The sequence below is a fragment of the Panulirus ornatus genome, chromosome 6 (assembly GCF_036320965.1).
Source record: "Panulirus ornatus isolate Po-2019 chromosome 6, ASM3632096v1, whole genome shotgun sequence".
NCBI classification, from domain to species: Eukaryota; Metazoa; Arthropoda; class Malacostraca; order Decapoda; family Palinuridae; genus Panulirus; species Panulirus ornatus.
In genome coordinates, this window is record NC_092229.1 from 33164863 (window position 1) to 33189198 (window position 24336).

The following is a 24336-nucleotide window of genomic DNA, read 5'->3' on the forward strand; positions in this document are numbered from 1 at the left end:
CAAGTCCATTGGGAAGTAAGTTTGAATGGAGAAAAACTGGAGGAAGTGAAGTGTTTTAGATATCTGGGAGTGGATTTAGCAGCAGATGGAACCATGGAAGTGGAAGTGAGTCACAGGGTGGGGGAGGGGGCAAAGATTCTGGGAGTGTTGAAGAATGTGTGGATAGCCAGAACGTTATCTCGGAGAGCAAAAATGGGTATGTTTGAAGGAATAGTGGTTCCGACTGTTATACGGTTGCGAGGCATGGGCTATAGATAGAGTTGTGCAGAGGAGGTGGATGTGTTGGAAATTAGATGTTTGAGGTGGTTTGATCGATAAAGTAATGAAAGGGTAAGAAAGATGTGTGGCAGTAAAAAGAGTGTGGTTGACAGAGAAGAAGAATGTATTGAAATGGTTTGGTCACACAGAGAGAATGAGTGAGGAAAGACTGACAAAGAGGATATATATATATATATATATATATATATATATATATATATATATATATATTTTTTTTTTTTTTTTTTTTTGCCGCTGTCTCCCGCGTTTGCGAGGTAGCGCAAGGAAACAGACGAAAGAAATGGCCCAACCCACCCCCATACACATGCCTTGATTCAATCCACTGACAGCACGTCAACCCCGGTATACCACATCGCTCCAATTCACTCTATTCCTTGCCCTCCTTTCACCCTCCTGCATGTTCAGGCCCCGATCACACAAAATCTTTTTCACTCCATCTTTCCACCTCCAATTTGGTCTCCCTCTTCTCCTCGTTCCCTCCACCTCCGACACATATATCCTCTTGGTCAATCTTTCCTCACTCATTCTCTCCATGTGACCAAACCATTTCAAAACACCCTCTTCTGCTCTCTCAACCACGCTCTTTTTATTTCCACACATCTCTCTTACCCTTACGTTACTTACTCGATCAAACCACCTCACACCACACATTGTCCTCAAACATCTCATTTCCAGCACATCCATCCTCCTGCGCACAACTCTATCCATAGTCCACGCCTCACAACCATACAACATTGTTGGAACCACTATTCCTTCAAACATACCCATTTTTGCTTTCCGAGATAATGTTCTCGACTTCCACACATTCTTCAAGGCTCCCAGAATTTTCGCCCCCTCCCCCACCCTATGATCCACTTCCGCTTCCATGGTTCCATCCGCTGCCAGATCCACTCCCAGATATCTAAAACACTTCACTTCCTCCAGTTTTTCTGCATTCAAACTCACCTCCCAATTGAATTGACCCTCAACCCTACTGTACCTAATAACCTTGCTCTTATTCACATTTATATATATATATGTGTGTGTCAGAGTTGGAGGGAACGTGTAGAAGTGGGAGACCAAATTGGAGGTGGAAGGATCGAGTGAAAAAGACTTTGAGCATTCTGGGCCTAAACATACAGGAGGGTGAATGGCGTGCAAGGAATAGAGTGAATTGGAACGATGTGGTATACTGGGGTCGATGTGCAGTCAATGGATTGAGCCAGGGCATGTGAAATGTCTGGGGTAAAACATGGAAAATTTTGTGGCACCTGGATGTGGAAAGGGAGCTGTAGTTTTGGTGCATTACACATGACAGCTAGAGACTGAGTGTGAACGAATGTGGCCTTTGGTTTTTTTTTCCTAGTGCTACCTTGCCTCCATGTGGGGGGAGGGGGGGGGTTGCATTTCATGTGTGGCGTGGTAGCGATGAGAATGGATGAAGGCAGCAAGTAGGAACATAAACATGTGTATATATGTATATGTTTGTGTATGTATATGTTGAAATGTATAGGTATGTGTATGTGCATGTGTGGACGTGTATGTATATACATGTGTATGTGGGTGGGTTGGGCAATTCGTTCATCTGTATCCTTGCGCTACCTTGCTAATGCGGGAGACCGACAAAGTATAATATATAGATAAATAAATATATGTATTTTATCCCTGGGGATGGGGATAGGGGAGAAAGAATACTTCCCATGTATTCCCTGCATGTCATAGAAGGCAACTAAAGGGGGCAGGAGTGGGGGGCTGGAAACCCCTCCCCCCTTTGTATTTAAATTTCTAAAAGGGGAAACAGAAGAAGTCATGCAGGGAGTGCTCTGAATGTGTGTGGATGTAACTAAGATGAGAAAACAGGAAAGACAGGTTGTATATTTGAGGAAAGGAACCAGGATGTTTTGGTTCTGAGGGAAAGGAAGCTCAAGGGTGAAGGGGAAGAGTGGTTTGGGAATGACTTGGGAGTAAAGTCAGGGGTTGGTGAGAAGACAAGAGCAAAGGAAGGAGTAGAAGTACTCCTGAAGCAGGAGTTGTGGGAGTATAAGATAGAGTGTAAGACAGTAAATTGATGTGGGTAAAAATGAAAGTGGCTGGAGAAAGATGGGTGATTATTGGTGTCTATGCATCTGGTCATGAGAAGAAATGTGCCAAACCTTCAAAATGTTCACTCCATCAGTATCTGTTTTATGTTCCCCACTTGCTCCCTTCACCAATGTTCCCATTTGTTCTCTAGTCTTACAAATGTTATTTACCTCCTTCTAAAACAATTTTTTATTCTCCCAAAAATTTAATGATACTCTCTCACCCCAAATGCAGAGGTTGGTGACTGAATCTGGTAAAGTGTGTGAAAGGAAAAAGTTGAGAGGAAATGTGAATAAGCAAGGTTACTAGGCTTAGTTGGATTGAGGGACAAGCTATTTGGGATGTAAATCTGAATGGAGCAAAATTGAAGGAAGTGAAGTGTTTTAGTTATCTGAGAGTGGACTTAGCAGTGGATGGAACCATGGAAGTGGAAATGAGTCACACAGTGAGGGAGGGGGCAAAGGTTCTGGGAGTGATGAAGAACGTGTGGAAGGGGAAAACGTTATCTCAGAGAGCAAAAATGGGTATGTTTGAAGGAATAGTAGCCCCAACAATGTCATATGGTTGCAAGGCATGGGCTATAGATAGGTTTGTGTGAAGGGGGGTGGATGTGTTGCAAATGAAATGTTTGAGGATAATATGTGGTGTGAGGTAGTTTGATCGAGCAAGTACTGTAAGGGTAAGAGAGATGTGTGAAAATAAAAAGAGTATGGTTGAGAGAGCAGAAGAGGGTGAATTGAAATGGTCTGGACATATGGAGACAATGAGTGAAGAAAGATTGACAGGGAATATATGTGTCAGAGGTAGAGTGAACAAGGAGAAGCAGGAGACCAAATTGGAGATGGAAAGATGGAGTGAAAAAGAATTTTAGCGATCAGGGCCTGAACATACAGGAGGGTGAGAGGCATGCAAGGAATAGAGTGAATTGTTATGATGTGGTATACTGGGGTCAACGTGCTGTCAATGGACTGAACCAGAGCATGTGAAGCGTCTGTGGTAGACCATGGAAAGATGTGAGGGGCCTGGATGTGGATAGGTAGCTGTGGTTTCAGTGCATCACACATGAGGTTAAAGATTGAGTGTGAATGAATGTGGCCTTTTTTTGTCTGTATGCCTGGTGCTACCTCGCTGAAGCAGGGGACAGTGATGCCGTTTTCCTGTGGGGTGTGGTAGTGATAGGAATGGGTTGGGTTGGGCCATTCTTTCATCTGTTTCCTCGCACACTACCTTGATAACGCTGGAGATGGCAATTATGTATAACAAAAAACTAAAAAAAAATATACATATCAATATATACACATATGCATAGATATACATACACAAACAAAGGCATATACATATATACATATTCATACTTGCTTGCCTTCAAACATTTCAGGCAGTACCCTGTCCCATAGAAAATAGGATTGCTACCCCCTGCATTAATGGGATGGCCTTGATTAGGTCCTCAGCTGCCTATTGCATCTCAGTTAACATAAAAACAAATAATCTTGTATTATAATATTGGTACATTCTTTAAAGTACTCTTTTAACAAACTATCTTTTGTTATAAGCAGTCTCCCAGTCTTGTCTAATACACCCTTACTTTTCATACAAATCTCCTTTCAATAACTTTTTACCTCCTGATAGAGTTATCATTCTTCCCTACATTATCCTTCATCCATCTCCTACTTCTCTTCTGCTTTCATTTCACTCAAAAGCAACAGCTTTTCCCTTTTCATTCAGGCCCTCATACTCATCAGTCTTTAACCTTTCATTACCATTTTCTGGAAGATTCAGCATTTCCAAACTTTATCTCCTCAACTAAGTTCCATTACAATACGTTTCACTATGCTGCTTCTCTTTTCTCCACGACCTGTTCTTACAATAATCATTAACCTATGTGGCAGTCTCCATTATCATACCCTTTAAGCATATTCGTATCAATCTATATATCTGCAATCAGTCATACTTTCAAACCACTCATTTTTCAATAAAATTGCCATGCCTTCATTTGCACTGCTAAGTGTACAGTGTAACAGGTAATCTAAAAAAAAGTTTTAAAAAGTACGCATGAAAGCTTTAGCGACCATGAAAGAATGTGTGATGATGAAGCAACCACAATATTGTTCTGCAATAAATTGCAGTGCACAAAAGAAAACCAGAACATCAACTAATAATCAAGAGCCGGTGATTATTAGGTGTAGGTCCATTTCTACTTCCAGATTCTTTAAATGAGTCATTTGCAATAGCAGAAAGACTGTAAGCAAAATAATTAATATAAAAAGGTACCTCATCTTCTGTAAGTGATGAAAACTGGGGAGGGCAAGTCACTTCCACAGTCATTTCAGCTGAGGGATCATATACTTGTCCACTGAGGTCTCGTGCTTCTTCATCTCCTTCCTCTCCTAAAAGACAGACATAATTAGTTTGATTTAAAAGTGAGATTAGTCTATGATGAATTCAAATGCAAAAGAGATCAGCCTCTCTTCTTTGACAGGTACATTAAATACAGAAAGACATAAACATAAAGTATGTCAACCCAGTATATGCACCATAAATGTCAAAAACATTCTCTAAAAGTGCTAAATTCCATTTAAAAAATGAAATTACTAATCTTAAATTTTTGTATTATATTTCAATCAAAAGAGAACCATAAGATTTCTATATCTGACATTTTTACATCTAGGAAATCTAGTTAAAGTTTAAAAATAAAGCTTCTATAAAAATGTGGAAAAAATTATTTTCACAAAAAAGGGCATACTGTTCACAGAACTGTTTTATTGAGGTACCAAAATTAATCCAGAAGTATGAGTACAGGTTGTACCTCTGTAATCCAGCAACCTCGGGACCTGGTCATTGCCAGACCAAAGAAAATGCCTGAAAACAGAAATTGAACCCTAAGGGAACCTCCTATGTAAACATATTCCAAACCCCAAGTTTTGCCAGCTCATTCCAAATGCATATTGCTATGTTACCAAAGGTAGAACAAGGCTTAAAACATTAAATAATACAAACATTAATGCTGCCAAACAAAGTTTCTATTGTTACATCGTAAGTGCATCAGGGTCAGCAAGGGCTTCATGGTCAGCAGATACTTGCACATCAAGGGTAGAGGGACTACAGAGAAGTATATCATCTATGCTTGAAGATCCTTGGCAGTGTTATCAATGACCTTCCTTAACCACTGTTGCACTGTAGCTTGCATCTGGTACTTTAGCTTTTCCTTAATCAATTTTCTTTGAATCAAATGAATAGACATAATTTCTTGCTCTGTTATAAAGTTCCTTTGCTCTAGTTCAGCAATTAAATTTCTTATCTGGATACATTTATTTATTCATTTATTATATTTAGTCCCTGTCTCCCACGTTAACAAGGTAGCACAAGGAAACAGATGAAAGAATGGCCCAACCCACCCACATATGCATGTATATACATAGACACCCACACACGCAAATATATATACCTATATATTACAACGTATACATACATATCCATACACAGACATATACATATATACACCTGTACATATTCATACTTGATGCCTTCATCCATTCTCATCGCCACCCCATCACACATGAAATGGCACCACCCTCCCCATGCACAAGCACGAGGTAGAGCTAGGAAAAGACAACAAAGGCCACTTTCGTTCACACTCAGTCTCTAGCTGTCATGTGTAATGCATCAAAACCATAGCTCCCTTTCCACATCCAGGCCCCACAAAACTTTCCATGGTTTACCCCAGATGCTACAAATGCCCTGGTTCAATCCCTTGACAGCATGTCGCTCTCGGCTTACCACATCGTTCCAATTCACTTTATTACTTGCATTCCTTTCACCCTTCTGTATGTACAGGCCCCGATCGCTTAAAATCTTTTTCACTCAATCCTTCCACCTCCACTTTGGTCTCCCACTTCTCCTCATTCCCCCGACCTCTTGACATACATATCCTATTTGTCAATCTTTCCTCAATCATTCCCGCCATGTGACGAAACCATTGCAATACACCCTCTTCTGCTCTCTCAACCACACTCTTTATATTACCACACATCTCTCTTACCCTTTCATTACTTACTTGCTCAAACCACCTCACACCACATACTGTCCTCAAACATTTCATTTGCAATACATCCACCCTCCTCCACACAACTCTATCTATAGCCCATGCCTCACAACCATATAACATTGTTGGAACCACTATTTTTTCAAACTTACCCATTTTTGCTCTCTGAGATAACGTTCTTGCCTTCCACACTTTCTTCAATGCTCCCAGAACCTTGGCCACCCCTCCCACACCCTGTGACTCACTTTCACTTACATGGTTCCATCTGCAGGTAAATCCACTCCCAGATATCTAAAACAATTCACTTCCTCCAGTTTTTCTCCATTCAAACTTACCTCCCAATTAACTTGTTCCTCAACCCTACTGTACCTAATAACCTTGCTCTTATTCACATTTACTCTCAGCTTTCTTCTTTCACACACTTTACCAAACTCAGTCACCAGCTTCTGCAGTTTCTCACCCAAATCAGTCACCAGCACTGTATCATTAGCGAACAACAACTGACTCACTTCCCAAGTCGTCTCATCCACAACAGACTGCATACTTACCCCTCTCTCCAAAACTCTTGCATTCACCTCCCTAACAACTCCATCCATAAACAAATTAAACGACCATGGAGAAATCATGCACCCCTGCCACAAACCAACATTCACTGGGAACCAATCACTTTCCTCTCTTCCTACCTGAACATATGCTTTACGTCCTTGATAAAATTTTTGCACTGCTTCTAGCAACTCACCTTCCACAGAGCATCTCTATCAACTCATATCATATGCCTTCCCCAGATCCATAAATGCTACATACAAATCCATCTCCTCTGTTTCCCCTTTTAGAGAGTTAAAATACAAGAAGGTAGGGTTTCTAGTCCCCTAATCACGTCCCCTTTAGTCACCTTCTACGACACGCGGGGAATGCACGGGAAGTATTCTTTCTCCCCTATCCCCAGGGATACATTTATATGTAGAAATTCTTTCTTCCACTTCCTCACTTTCCTCTGCACTTTTTTCATGATGGTCTTGTTCCTTCTCACCTTGCTGAACCATCTCAATGATTTCTTAATCAGTTGGCTGATTAACAATGGGCTCATCATTATCAATATTCATCCATTCCTCTCGGTTTTCCTCTGTAATCTCTTTGGTTATTGCAAGACACGTTGGGTTAGTCATACTCCATGCACACTTGTCCAATTCTTGGATCAATACCTTTTCACTAGAAACTCTAAATCCAAAGAAGTCAGGTTCATTCCTTTCCTCATCCTGAAACATTAAGCTTGGCTACAGTCTGTGCTAGCCACATTGCAGTGTACTTTTCTCAACTTTATTCCAGGCAGAAGCGAGTGACCATACCATATCCTGTACGCTAAATTTCTTCATGAAATCTTCAAGAAGCTTCCTGTTATTCAGTGCGACAAGGAAATGGTGCATCAACTCTGATCTGTATTTAGATTTCAATGAATGCAATATGCCATAGTCACAGGGCTGAACCAGAGAGGTGCAGTTAAGAGGGAGGTATAAACTAAAAACATTGTATTTTAAAAGTTCTGCTTTGAGGTGTGCTGAGCAATTAAAAAAAATAAAAAATATTTTACACTTTGGATTGAGGCCAACAGAGTTACAGTGTGCTCTAGCTTCACTCAAGAAAAATGTTCAAACCATTCAAGAAAAAGTTTAGTTGTTATCCACCCTTTTTTAGTTGCATGGTAGATAAGTGGAAGAATTTTCACCCCTTCAAAGGCCCTCGGGTGAACACTTACCAATTATCATCAGCTTGGTTTTATGCGTTCCTATAGCATTGCTATAGCCAAGAATTGTTACCTTATGTTTGGAATCCTTACCCCCACATAGAGACTCCTCAATATCTTGGGCAAGGATATTTGGGGGCATATGACACTAATACAGGGCAGATTCATCAGCATCATACATTTGTTCTGGGGCTAATTTTCCACTGCTACTAACTGTATAAATTCATCCACAAACTTTGTTGCAGCTTCTGTGTCTGCACTAAGCTTTTCACCGCACAGACTATGTACTGAAATTCCATGTCTCCACTTAACTTGTGTAACCATCCTTGAGAAAATTCACAGTCATAGTCTAGCTTTAGTTCTCTATGAAAAACTGTGGCCTGCTTCCTAAGCATCTTCCCAGAAATGCTTACATCTTCTTTACATAAGAGCTTAAACCCCTTTATAAGTGCACTGTCTAATTCTGTACTCCTTTCAAAGTTTTCTGGTTTTCTTTTTCAGCAAAACCTTAAAAATCTGCTCCTTTTGTTTCTGTAAGTCATACACAATTGATGATATGATTTCATTGTACTCACACAAAGTCTTTACATAAGTTCCTTTATCTAATTTTTTCAGTACCTCCACCTTTTCAAGCACAGATAATGATTTGTTAATGCTTATTAGCACTAGCACCATCTGCACCTCTTGGTCTCTTGGATGACATCCTGAAGGGGTAAAATTTTGGCACTTTCACACTGCTAACTCACTAACAGTGCCACCCTGATGGCAGATCCACAAACTGATGGAGGCAAATTTAAAATGTGCTGGACCACAACCTATATCTATTTTTCTATATCTCTGATGACTGTTCCTGCCTGGAACTCCCTTAAAGAGGTGAAATATAGCCTAATATATGGAAAAAGTGCATTTTATTTGCCTGACATTTTATTGCATGGCTAAAACTAATTCAGAAGCATGTATATCATAAATCATAAATTACTTTCTATTTCAACAAATCATCATAAGAATATTCAAATTTAAGTTAACTCATTCAATATAAAGAAGTGTATCTTAAAGGGATTTGATTACCTCAGTAGCCAAAATATTGATGACAAAGGGAAATAAGGTAAAACTCATAAACTGTTTTATTCTTTCTCTATTTTTCAGTTTATACAGCCTTATGACACAAAATTTACACAAATCTCTCTCTCTATCTCTCTCTCTCTACATCTTGTTTACATATGTGCCATGCTCACTGCCCAAAGTTTTGGGTGTCTATGGATTTGTTCATTATTTGGAGATATTCATATTTGCAGAAACTGTTACTTACATTGGAAGGACCTCTTCAGCTTGAACTATTGTGTGCCGTAGACACACCTCTTTACCTACGAGTAAATGATACTGCAGTCCAAAAACAGTGGCAAAGCTAAGTCTCATTTTCCTGAAAGCAGTTTTCTGTACCTTTAACCCATAAATTGCAACTACCAGAAAACTTAACTACCATTGTATGCACAAAAAACACAGAAAAAAAATCTTGAAAAAATATCATATTCTTATGAAATTACAGAAATGCATGCAGAAGTATGAAAAATGTACTATATATCATTTTGCCATGAAGAAGTGCTGAAGAAAAATTTTCACATATTTTTTTTACAAGACTAAAGATATGTGCGCAGAGGTAAGAAATAAAAATATTCATTATCTCCTATTGTTTGCCATGGTGGAGTGTTGATTTATGAATGCTACACTTAGCATGAAAAAAATAAATTATAAAAACATTTTTTTTTATTTATTTATCTATTTTGCTTTGTCGCTGTCTCCCGCGTTTGCGAGGTAGCGCAAGGAAACAGACGAAAGAAATGGCCCAACCCACCCCCATACACATGTATATACATACACGTCCACACACGCAAATATACATACCTATACATCTCAATGTACACATATATATACACACACAGACACATACATATATACCCATGCACACAATTCACACTGTCTGCCTTTATTCATTCCCATCGCCACCTCGCCACACATGGAATACCATCCCCCTCCCCCCTCATGTGTGCGAGGTACCGCTAGGAAAAGACAACAAAGGCCCCTTTCGTTCACACTCAGTCTCTAGCTGTCATGCAATAATGCCCGAAACCACAGCTCCCTTTCCACATCCAGGCCCCACACAACTTTCTATGGTTTACCCCAGACACTTCACATGCCCTGATTCAATCCACTGACAGCACGTCAACCCCGGTATACCACACTGATCCAATTCACTCTATTCCTTGCCCACCTATCACCCTCCTGCATGTTCAGGACCCAATCACTCAAAATCTTTTTCACTCCATCTTTCCACCTCCAATTTGGTCTCTCACTTCTCCTCGTTCCCTCCACCTCCAACACATATATCCTCTTGGTCAATCTTTCCTCACTCATTCTCTCCATGTGCCCAAACCATTTCAAAACACCCTCTTCTGCTCTCTCAACCACGCTCTTTTTATTTCCACACATCTCTCTTACCCTTACATTACTTACTCGATCAAACCACCTCACACCACACATTGTCCTCAAACATCTCATTCCCAGCACATCCACCCTCCTGCGCACAACTCTATCCATAGCCCACGCCTTGCAACCAATTGTTGGAACCACTATTCCTTCAAACATACCCATTTTTGCTTTCCAAGATAATGTTCTCGACTTCCAAACATTCTTCAAGGCTCCCAGGATTTTCGCCCCCTCCCCCACCCTATGATTCACTTCCACTTCCATGGTTCCATCCGCTGCCAGATCCACTCCCAGATATCTAAAGCACTTTACTTCCTCCAGTTTTTCTCCATTCAAACTTACCTCCCAATTGACTTGACCTTCAACCCTACTGTACCTAATAACCTTGCACTTATTCACATTTACTCTTAACTTTCTTCTTTCACACACTTTACCAAACTCAGTCACCAGCTTCTGCAGTTTCTCACATGAATCAGCCACCAGCGCTGTATCATCAGCAAACAACAACTGACTCACTTCCCAAGCTCTCTCATCCACAACAGACTTCATACTTGCCCCTCTTTCCAAAACTCTTGCATTCACCTCCCTAACAACCCCATCCATAAACAAATTAAACAACCATGGAGACATCACACACCCCTGCCGCAAACCTACATTCACTGAGAACCAATCACTTTCCTCTCTTCCTACACGTACACATGCCTTACATCCTCAATTAAAACTTTTCACTGCTTCTAACAACCTGCCTCCCACACCATATATTCTTAATACCTTCCACAGAGCATCTCTATCAACTCTATCATATGCCTTCTCCAGATCCATAAATGCTACATACAAATCCATTTGCTTTTCTAAGTATTTCTCACATACATTCTTCAAAGCAAACACCTGATCCACACATCCTCTACCACTTCTGAAACCACACTGCTCTTCCCCAATCTGATGCTCTGTACATGCCTTCACCCTCTCAATCAATACCCTCCCATATAATTTACCAGGAATACTCAACAAACTTTATTTATTATACTTATTCATTATTATACTTTGTCGCTGTCTCCCGCGTTTGCGAGGTAGCGCAAGGAAACAGACGAAAGAAATGCCCCCCCCCCATACACATGTATATACATACGTCCACACACGCAAACATACATACCTACACAGCTTTCCATGGTTTACCCCAGACGCTTCACATGCCTTGCTTCAATCCACTGACAGCACGTCAACCCCGGTATACCACATCGCTCCAATTCACTCTATTCCTTGCCCTCCTTTCACCCTCCTGCATGTTCAGGCCCCGATCACACAAAATCTTTTTCACTCCATCTTTCCACCTCCAATTTGGTCTCCCTCTTCTCCTTGTTCCCTCCACCTCCGACACATATATCCTCTTGGTCAATCTTTCCTCACTCATCCTCTCCATGTGCCCAAACCACTTCAAAACACCCTCTTCTGCTCTCTCAACCACGCTCTTTCTATTTCCACACATCTCTCTTACCCTTACGTTACTCACTCGATCAAACCACCTCACATCACACATTGTCCTCAAACATCTCATTTCCAGCACATCCATCCTCCTGCGCACAACTCTATCCTTAGCCCACGCCTCGCAACCATAAAACATTGTTGGAACCACTTTTCCTTCAAACATACCCATTTTTGCTTTCCGAGATAATGTTCTCAACTTCCACACATTCTTCAAGGCCCCCAGGATTTTCGCCCCCTCCCCCACCCTATGATCCACTTCCGCTCCCATGGTTCCATCCGCTGCCAGATCCACTCCCAGATATCTAAAACACTTCACTTCCTCCAGTTTTTCTCCATTCAAACTCACCTCCCAATTGACTTGACCCTCAACCCTACTGTACCTAATAACCTTGCTCTTATTCACATTTACTCTTAACTTTCTTCTTCCACACACTTTTCCAAACTCAGTCCCCAGCTTCTGCAGTTTCTCACATGAATCAGCCACCAGCGCTGTATCATCAGCGAACAACAACTGACTCACTTCCCAAGCTCTCTCATCCCCAACAGACTTCATACTTGCCCCTCTTTCCAAAACTCTTGCATTTACCTCCCTAACAACCCCATCCATAAACAAATCAAACAACCATGGAGACATCACACACCCCTGCCGCAAACCTACATTCACTGAGAACCAATCACTTTCCTCTCTTCCTACACGTACACATGCCTTACATCCTCGATAAAAACTTTTCACTGCTTCTAACAACTTTCCTCCCACACCATATATTCTTAATACCTTCCACAGAGCATCTCTATCAACAAACTTATACCTCTGTAATCTGAGCACTCACTCTTATCCCCTTTGCCTTTGAATAATGGCACTATGCACGCATTCCGCCGATCCTCAGGCACCTCACCATGAGTCATACATACATTAAATAACCTTACCAACCAGTCAACAATACAGTCACTCCCTTTTTTAAATAGATTCCGCTGCAATACCATCCAAACCTGCTGCCTTGCCGGCTTCCATCTTCCACAAAGCTTTTACTACCTCTTTTCTGTTTACCAAATCATTTTCCCTAACCCTCTAACTTTGCACACCACCTCGACCAAAACACCCTATATCTGCCACTCTATCATCAAACATTCAACAAACCTTCAAAATACTCACTCCATCTCCTTCTCACATCACCACTACTTGTTATCACCTCCCCATTAGCGCCCTTCACTGAAGTTCCCATTTGCTCCCTTGTCTTACGCACTTTATTTACCTCCTTCCAAAACATCTTTTTCTTCTCCCTAAAATTTAATGATACTCTCTCACCCCAACTCTCATTTGCCCTCTTTTTCACCTCTTGCACCTTTCTCTTGACCTCCTGTCTCTTTCTTTTATACATCTCCCACTCAATTGCATTTTTTCCCTGCAAAAATCGTCCAAATGCCTCTTCTAAAACTAAAACTAAAACTAAAGACATGAATGCAAAAGTAAGAAATGCTAAAAAATAAACCTTTCATCTACCTTTTTTTTTTTTGCCATGATTGAGTGCTGATGTATGACTTCTACACAGGGTACATAAAAAGAAAAATCTTAAAAAGTTCATTTTTCCATACTTGATCGTTGTGTCCCATATTAGCAGGGCAGAGCCAGGAACAGATGAAGAAAGGCCACAGCTGCTCATATCCATTCTCTAATAGTCATGTGTAATGCAACAGAACCACAGCACCCTATCCCAAACCAGGCTCTATAGGCCTTACCCCAGATACATCAAATGCCATGGTTCAATCCACTGACAACACATCATCCCCAGTATGCACATCATTCCAGTTCACTCTTCCCTGCGTATGCTTTCACTCTCCTGCATGTTCAGGCTCTGATCACCTAAAATCTTTTTCACTCCATCCTTCCATCTCCACTTTGGTCTCCCTATTTTCATTGTTCCATTTACTTCAAACAGATATATCTTCACTCATTCTCTCCATACAAAAATACATCAAAAACATATATTCTTACAAAACTAAGATATGCGTGCAAAGTTATGAAAAAATGAAAAACATAAATCTAGGGAATGGATGTGAGCAGATGCGACCTTTTTTGTATGTTTCCTGGCACTAATACCTTGCTGATGCAGGGGGTGGTGATGCCGTTTCCTGTGGGACAAGGTGGCTGACGGAATAGATCAAGGCGAGTAAGTATGAATATGTACATGTGTATATATGTTTATGTAAGGCAAAGGGGATAAAGGTGAGTGTTCAAATTACAGAGGTAAAAGTTTGTCGAGTATTCCTGGGAAATTATATGGGAGGGTATTGATAGAGAGGATGAAGGCATGTACAGAACATCAGATTGGGGAAGAGCAGTGTGGTTTCAGAAGTAGTAAAAGATGTGTGGATCAGGTATTTGCTTTGAAGAATGTATGTCCGAAATACTTAGAAAAGCAAATGGATTTGTATTTAGCATTTATGGATCCGGAGAAGGCATATGAGAGAGTTGATAGAGATGCTCTGTGGAAGGTGTTAAGAGTATACGGTATGGGAGGTAAGTTGTTAGAGGCAGTGAAAAGTTTTTATCGAGGATGTAAAGCATGTGTTTGAGTAGGAAGAGAAAAAAGTGATTGGTTCCCAGTGAATGTCGGTTTGCAGCAAGGTTGCGTGATGTCTCCATGGTTGTTTAATTTGTTTATGGATGGGGTTTTTAGGGAGGTGAATGCAAGAGTTTTGGAGAAAGGGGCGAGTATGTAGTCTCTTGTGATGAGAGGGCTTGGGAAGTGAGTCAGTTGTTGTTCGCTGATGATACAGCGCTGGTGGGTGATTCATGTGAGAAACCGCAGAAGCTGGTGACTGAGTTTGGTAAAGTGTGTGAAAGAAGAAAGCTGAGAATAAATGTGAATAAGTGCAAGGTTATTAGGTTCAGTAGGGATGAGGGACAAGTAAATTGGGAGGTAAGTGTGAATGGAGAAAAACTGGAGGGAATGAAGGATTTTAGATATCTGGGAGTGGATTTAGCAGTGGATGGAACCATGGAAGCAGAAGTGAGTCACAGGGTGGGGGAGGGGGTGAAGGTTCTTGGAGTGTTGAAGAATGTATGGAAGGCGAGAATCTCGGAGAGCAAAAATGGGTATGTTTGAAGGAACAGTGGTTCCAACAATGTCATTTAGTTGTGAGGTGTGGGCTATAGATAGGGTTGTGCAGAGGAGGGTGGATGTGTTGGAACTGACATGTTTGAGGACAATATGTGTTGTGAGGTGGTTTGATCGAGTAAGTAATGAAAGGGTAAGAGAAATTTGTGGTAATAAAAAAAGAGTGTGGTTGAGAGAGCAGAAGAGGGTGTATTGAAAAGGTTTGGTCACATGGAGAGAATGAGTGAGGAAAGACTGACAAAGAAGATATATGTGTCAGAGGTAGAGGGAACAAGGAGAAGTGGGAGACCAAATTAGAGGTGGAAGGATGGAGTAAGAAAGATTTTGAGCTATCAGGGCCTGAACATACAGGAGGGTGAAAGGCATGCAAGGAACAGAGTGAATTGAAAGCATGTGGTATATCGGGGTCGACATGCTGTCAATGGATTGAACCAGGGCATGTGAAGTGTCTGGGGTAAATCATGGAAAGTTCTGTGGGGCCTGGATGTGGAAAGGGAGCTGTGGTTTCGGTACATTACACGTGACAACTAGAGACTGAGTGTGAACAACTGAGGCCTTTGTTGTCTTTTCCTAGGGCTACTTCATGCAAGCACGCTAGGGGTTGGAGTACTGTTTTTCACGGGTGGCGGGGTGGTAACGGGAATGGATGAAGGCAGCAAGTATGAATATGTACATATGTATATATGTATATGTCTGTGTATGTATATGTGTGCACACGTTGAAATGTATAGGTACATACATGTGCGTGTGTGGGCGTTTATGTATATACATGTGTATGTGGGTGGGATGGGCCAATCTTTCGTCTGTTTCCTTGTGCTACCTCACTAATGCGGGAGACAGCGTCAGAGTATATAAAAAAAAATCCACATGTATGTATATACATACAGATATGCAGACATATACATATATACACATGTACATAACCATACTTGCTTGCCTTCAATCCATTCCTGGCACCACCCCATCCCACAGGAAACAGCATCACTGTCCCCCCCACTTTCAGTGGTTTTTTTTTTTTTTGCTTTGTCGCTGTCTCCCGCGTTTGCGAGGTAGCGTAAGGAAACAGACGAAAGAGATGGCCCATCCCACCCCCATACACAATGTATATACATACACGTCCACACATGCAAATATACATACCTATACATCTCAATGTACACATATATATACACACATAGACACACACATATATACCCATGCACACAATTCACACTGTCTGCCTTTATTCATTCCCATCGCCACCTCGCCACACATGGAATACCATCCCCCTCCCCCTCATGTGTGCGAGGTAGCACTAGGAAAAGACAACAAAGGCCCCATTCACTCACACTCAGTCTCTAGCTGTCATGCAATAATGCCCGAAACAACAGCTCCCTTTCCACATCCAGGCCCCACACAACTTTCCATGGTTTACCCCAGACGCTTCACATGCCCTGATTCAATCCACTGACAGCACGTCAACCCCGGTATACCACACTGATCCAATTCACTCTATTCCTTGCCCTCCTTTCACCCTTCTGCATGTTCAGGACCCGACCACACAAAATCTTTTTCACTCCATCTTTCCACCTCCAATTTGGTCTCCCAATTCTCCTTGTTCCCTCCACCTCTGACACATATATCCTCTTGGTCAATCTTTCCTCACTCATTCTCTCCATGTGCCCAAACCATTTCAAAACACCCTCTTCTGCTCTCTCAACCACGCTCTTTTTATTTCCACACATCTCTCTTACCCTTACATTACTTACTCGATCAAACCACCTCACAACACACATTGTCCTCAAACATCTAATTTCCAGCACATCCACCCTCCTGCGCACAACTCTATCCATAGCCCACGCCTCGTAACCATACAACATTGTTGGAACCACTATTCCTTCAAACATACCCATTTTTGCTTTCCGAGATAATGTTCTCGACTTCCACACATTCTTCAAGGCTCCCAGGATTTTCGCCCCCTCCCCCACCCTATAATTCACTTCCGCTTCCATGGTTCCATCCGCTGCCAGATCCACTCCCAGATATCTAAAACACTTTACTTCCTCCAGTTTTTCTCCATTCAAACTTACCTCCCAATTGACTTGACCCTCAACCCTACTGTACCTAATAACCTTGCTCTTATTCACATTTACTCTTAACGTTCTTCTTTCACACACCAGAGAGCGTTATTGGATTACGTGTTAATTGACAGGCGTGCGAAAGAGAGACTTTTGGATGTAAATGTGCTGAGAGGTGCAACTGGAGGGATGTCTGATCATTATCTTGTGGAGGCTAAGGTGAAGATTTGTATGGGTTTTCAGATAAGAAGAGTGAATGTTGGGGTAAAGAGGGTCGTGAGAGTAAGTGAGCTTGGGAAGGAGACTTGTGTGAGGAAGTACCAGGAGAGACTGAGTACAGAATGGAAAAAGGCGAGAATAATGGAAGTAAGGGGAGTGGGGGAGGAATGGGATGTATTTAGGGAATCAGTGATGGATTGCGCAAAAGATGCTTGTGGCATGAGAAGCGTGGGAGGTGGGTTGATTAGAAAGGGTAGTGAGTGTTGGGATGAAGAAGTAAGATTATTAGTGAAAGAGAAGAGAGAGGCTTTTGGACGATTTTTGCAGGGAAAAAATGAAATTGAGTGGGAGATGTATAAAAGAAAGAGACAGGAGGTCAAGAGAAAGGTGCAAGAGGTGAAAAAGAGGGCAAATGAGAGTTGGGGTGAGAGAGTATCATTAAATTTTAGGGAGAATAACAAGATGTTCTGGAAGGAGGTAAATAAAGTGCGTAAGACAAGGGAGCAAATGGGAACTTCAGTGAAGGGCGCAAATGGGGAGGTGATAACAAGTAGTGGTGATGTGAGAAGGAGATGGAGTGAGTATTTTTAAGGTTTGTTGAATGTGTTTGATGATAGAGTGGCAGATATTGGGTGTTTTGGTCGAGGTGGTGTGCAAAGTGAGAGGGTTAGGGAAAATGATTTGGTAAACAGAGAAGAGGTAGTAAAAGCTTTGCGGAAGATGAAAGCCAGCAAGGCAGCAGGTTTGGATGGTATTGCAGTGGAATTTATTAAAAAAGGGGGTGACTGTATTGTTGACTGGTTGGTAAGGTTATTTAATGTATGTATGACTCATGGTGAGGTGCCTGAGGATTGGCTGAATGTGTGCATAGTGCCACTGTTCAAAGGCAAAGGGGATAAGAGTGAGTGCTCAAATTACAGAGGTATAAGTTTGTTGAGTATTCCTGGTAAATTATATGGGAGGGTATTGATTGAGAGGGTGAAGGCATGTACAGAGCATCAGATTGGGGAAGAGCAGTGTGGTTTCAGAAGTGGTAGAGGATGTGTGGATCAGGTGTTTGCTTTGAAGAATGTATGTGAGAAATACTTAGAAAAGCAAATGGATTTGTATGTAGCATATATGGATCTGGAGAAGGCATATGATAGAGTTGATAGAGATGCTCTGTGGAAGGTATTAAGAATATATCGTGTGGGAGGCAAGTTGTTAGAAGCAGTGAAAAGTTTCTATCGAGGATGTAAGGCATGTGTACGTGTAGGAAGAGAGGAAAGTGATTGGTTCTCAGTGAATGTAGGTTTGCGGCAAGGGTGTGTGATGTCTCCATGGTTGTTTAATTTGTTTATGGATGGGGTTGTTAGGGAGGTGAATGCAAGAGTTTTGGAAAGAGGGGCAAGTATGAAGTCTGTTGTGGATGAGAGAGCTTGGGAAGTGAGTCAGTTGTTGTTCGCTGATGATACAGCGCTGGTGGCTGATTCATGTGAGAAACTGCAGAAGCTGGTGACTGAGTTTTCAGTGAGGTAGCACCAGGAAAACAGATATGCATTTTCATATGAATGTATATGTGCATGGATGTATATATATATATGTGTGTGTGTATATGAGTGGCTGGGTCTTTCCATATCTGTTTCCTGGTGCTTACTCACTAATGTGGGAAACGGTGATCAAGTATAATGATAATAACAAAGCAGTGACAAGTTTATATCAAGGGTGTAAGGCATGTGTATGAGTAGGAAGAGAGGAGAGTGATTGGTTCCTAGTATAGGTCAGTTAGTGGCAGGGGTATGTGATGTCTCCATGATTGTTTAATTTGCTTATGGATGGGGTGCTCAGGGAGGTAAATGTAAATGTTTTGGAGAGAGCGGTGAGTATGCAGTCTGTTGGAGATGAGAGGGCCGGGGAAGGGAGTCAATTTCTGTTCGCCGATGATACAGCATTGGTGGCTGATTCGAGTGAGAAGCTGCAGAAGTTGATGACTAAGTTTGGAAAAATGTGTGAAAGGAGAAAGCTGAGAGTAATTGTGAATAAGAGCAAGGTTATTAGGTTCAGCAGATTAGAGGGACAAATTAGTTGAGATGTAAGTTTGAAGGAGAAAAATTGGAGGAAGTGAAGTGTTTTAGATATCCGGGCATGGACTTGGCAGAGAATGGAAAAATGGAGGCAGAAGTGAGTCATAGGGTGGGGGAGGGGGTGAAGGTTCTGGGAGTGATGAAGAATGTGTGGAAGGAGAGAATGTTATCTCAGAGAGCAAAAATGGGTATGTTTGAAGGAATATTATTTCTAACAATATCATATGGCTGTGAGGCAAGGGCTATAGAATGGGTTATACGGAGGAGGGTGGATACGTTGGTAATAAAATGTTTGAGGACAATATGTGGTGTAAGGTGGTTTGATCGAGTAATAGTGAAAGGGTAAGAGAGATGAGTGGTAATAAAAAGAGTGTGGTTAAGAGAGCAGAAGAGGGTGTGTTGAAATGGTTTGGACATATGGAGAGAATGAGTGATGAAAGGTTTACAAAGAGGATATATGTGTCAGAGGTGGAGAGAACAAAAAGCGGGAGACCAAACTGAAGGTGGAAGGATGGAGTGAAAAAGATTTTGAGCTTCTCCTTGTTCCTCCACACATATATCCTCTTTGTTAACCTTTCCTCACTCATTCTTTCCATTTGTCCAAACCATTTCAACACACCCTTTTCAGCTCTCTTAACCACACTCTTTTTATTGCCACACACCTCTCTTATCCTTTCATTATTACTCGATCAAACCATTTCACAACACATATTGTCCTCAAACATTTAATGTCCAACACATCCACCCTCCTCCATACAACCCTATCTACAGCCCATGCCTTGCAAACATAATAATTGTTTGGAACTACTATTCCTTTAAGCATACCCATTTCTGCCCTCCAAGATTATGTTCTCTCTTTCCACACATTCTTCATCACTCCCACAACCTTCACCCCCCTCTCCTATCCTATAACTCACTTCTGCTTCCAAGGTTCCATTTGCTGTTAAGTTCACTCCCAGATATCTAAAACACTTCACTTTCTCCAATTTTTCTCTATTCAAACTCTCATTCCAACTAACTTGTCCCTCAACCCTGCTGAACCTAATAACTTGCTTTTATTCACATTTATTCTCAACTCTTTCCTTTCAGCCACTTCACACTCAGTTACCAACTTCTGCAGTCTCTCACTTGAATTAGTCACCAGTGCTGTATCATTGGCGAACAACAACTGACTCACTTCCCAAGCCCTCTCATCCCCAACAGACTGCATACTCATCCTTCTCTCCAAAACTCTTGCATTTACCTCCTTAGCCAACCTATCCATAAAAAAAATTAAACAATCATGATGACATCACACACCCCTGCCACAGACCGACCGTCACTATGAACAAATCATTCCCCTCTTTTCCTATTCGTACATATGCCTTACACCCTTGATAAGACTTCTCACTGCATCAAGCAGCTTACCCCCACACCATATATTCTTAATACCTTCCATAAAGCATCACTATCAACTATATAATATGCCTTCTCCAGATCCATAAATGCCACATACATTTTTCAAAGCACACACCTGATTCACAAAGCCTCTATTGCTTCTAAAATCACACTGCTCCTCCCTAATCTGATGTTCTGTACATGTCCTCACCCCCTCAATCAATACCCTCCCATACAATTTTCCAGGTATACTCACCAAAAGTATGCCTCTGTAATTGGAACACTCCCTTTATCCCCTCTCTCTTTGTACAATGGCACTATACATGCATTCCACCATATATTGTAAATACAATGAATATCCTTACCAACCAATCACCAACACATTCACATTTTTTTCCATTCAAACTTACACCCCAACTAGCCTGCCTATTTGTACTGCTAAACCTAATAACTTTTCTTTTACTCACATTTACTTCCTCCTTTCACACACTTCCCTAAACTCAAAAACCAACTTCTCAAGTTTCTCACTTGAATCTGCCAGCAGCACTATGCCATCAGAAAACAGTAACTGGCTCACCCACCAGGCCCTCCCCAACCCCTAACAGACTGGAGGCCTACCCCTCTCCCCAAAACCCTTACATTCACTTCACCACTCTATCCACTACTAGATTAAACAGTCATGGTCTCATCACACATCCTTTCTGCAGACCCACTTTCATCTGGAACCACTCACCCTTCTCTCTACCTACTTGTAGACATGTCTTACTCTCTGTTAAAAATTCCTATCTGCTTCTAACAGCTTTCCTCACACACCATACATTCGTAACAACTTCAACAAAGCATTTCTATCAACACTATCAAACACTTTCTACAGATCCATAAATGCCACATACCTTTTCTCTAACTTTCTCACACAAATTCTTCATAAAAAACACCTGACTGATAACAGTCCTGACACCACATTGCTCATCCTAAATCTAATGCTCTGTGTATGCTAAAACCCTCTTAATCACCACTCTCCTATACAACTTACCAGATTCATTCAATAAACTAATAACTCTGTAACTCAAAAATCCACCTTTGCCCACCTTGTCTTTATACAACAGCACTACACATGCTCATATTTTCCCTCATTGGCAGTGACCTCCCTTCTCATAAACTCCTCAACGTGCCCAGAATCTTATCCCCCACATCCACCCTGTGGCTTGCTTTATCTCCTTTGGTTCCATTTGCCGCTATGTCCACTCTCAGGTATCTAAAGCACTCCACTTCCTTCAAGTTCTCTACTTTCAAACTCAGACTCCAACTATCCTGTCTCTCTCCATTGTTAAACCTAATAACCTTGCTTTCATTTACATTTACTCTTACCTTCCTACCTTCAAACAACATTCCAGACTCATAAATCAGCCTCAGGAGGTACGCTCTTGAATCTGCCACCAGTGCCACATCATGGGCAGACAGTGAGTGACTCAGCTCTCCACCCTCCCTGACACCCTACAGACCTGCCCCTCTCTCCAAGACCCTTGCACTATTCTTCACCACCCCATCAATAAACAGATTAAAAAGCCATGGTAATATACACACCCCTAATGCAGACTCATCTTCACTTGGAACTACTCACCCTCCACTCTCCCTACTCATACACATGCTTTACTCTCTTTGTAAAATCATCTCAAGTTCTTGAAACTTTCCTCAAAGCATTTCCTTTAACCTTATGATACAGTTTTTCAAGATACATAAATGCCACATACATATCCTTCTATTTCTCTACGTATTTCTCATACATATTCTTCAGAGCAAACAACTGATCCACACAATCTTTAGCACGGCTGAGATCAAGTTGCTCCTGCCCAATCTGATGCTTCAGGCATGCTACCATCCTCTCAATCACCACTCTCCCACACAACATACCAAGTATATTCAACAAATCTATACCTCTCTAATTAAAACATTCAGTTTTCTTCCCTATGCCTTCATATGGCACTACAAAAACATTCTGCCAATCCTCAGGCACCTCACCTTAAGACAACATACACAGAAAATCCTAACCATCATTGAACAACACAGTCACCCTTTTCTGGACAAATATGACTACAATCCCATCCACTTCAGCCACTCTGCCCTACTTTATCTGATGTAAGGCATTCACTACCTCTTCTCTTTTCACCAAACCACTTGTCAAAACTCTGGCCTCATATCCTTCAATGTCCTAAAACCCAAAACCTGCTACCTTATCTTCTAGCGTATTCAACAGCCCTTCAAAAAAAAATGTTTTATTTGCCCTTTACCTCTTCTTTGCCTGTTACCACTTCTCCAACAGCTTTTTTCACTGATGCTCCCTCTCATTTGCCCTCTAATTTTCCTCATACTCTTCAACTCTTCCCAAAACATTTTCTTATTCTCTCTAGAGTACACTGCTACTTCCTCTCCAAAACTCCTATTTGCTCTCCTTTTCAGCTCCTACACCTTCCTCTTGACCTCATGCCACTTTCTCTTGTACTACTTCCAAAGATTTGCAATCCTTCCCTGCAAGCTCCCATACACTTGTCTTTCACTGAACACTTAACTTCCTAATCCTGCTACTCACCTCCCTTTTTTCACCTGCCAATGTCCCATCTTCTGCATGCTACACACTTCTCTCACATATATAAGTACTACTTCCCTACATATCTTCCATACCTCACCAATTTCTCAACTTTCATTTATTCTCAGTTTCTGCCATTTTCCACCCAATCTCTCATGGTATGTCCTCACACAAGCCCCTCTTCCATGCTCACTCACTTTCACTACCCTCTTCCCACTCACATCACTTCCTCTTTTCATAAACCTGCCAAAACGTTTACCCTAATCTCCACCACGAAGTGATCAGACATACCAACAGGTGCCTCACTTAGCACATTTACATCCAAAAGTTTCTTCTTTTGCATGTAATCCAATAATGCCCCTTTACAATAAACCCCACCATCAACATACAATTATGTATGCTCCTCTTTCCAAACCAGTAACTTAGAGTCACATGTTCTTTATCAGCACAGATCTTCACAAATTGTCAGCCATTTTCATTCACAATAGGTAACCTATGCCTGCCAATCAGTACCCTTAGCTGCTACATCATCCAGTCTTGCAATCAAATTATCTATCAATATTGCTCAATCCCTTATTTCAAAATTGCTGATACACTCACTTAGCTCCTTTTAAACCAATCTCCTCTCTTTCTCACTCCCCTTGTTATCTGGCTTGGATGGAAGGGGTCTAGTGCTGCTGGACAGAACTGAGCACTGAACATGTTGAAGTGTGACTGTATTAGGAGGATCTTTGTTATATTGTGAATGTACAATGAGAAACATGAATTTGTATCCAGCATTCATGGATCTGAAGAAAGCATATGACAGGGTTAATGGCAATGCTT

The 24336-nt window shown here is 41.4% G+C and overlaps 1 protein-coding gene across 1 annotated transcript in view; it reads right to left on the reverse strand.

The window, feature by feature from the left end:
* LOC139749149 (3'(2'),5'-bisphosphate nucleotidase 1) overlaps positions 1–24336 on the reverse strand; it is a 349490-nt gene that overhangs the window by 242193 nt on the left and 82961 nt on the right. The window contains exon 4 of the mRNA XM_071662786.1: positions 4612–4727. Within this exon, the coding sequence (XP_071518887.1) occupies positions 4612–4727 (116 nt within the window). The remainder of the gene's footprint in view (positions 1–4611; positions 4728–24336) is intronic.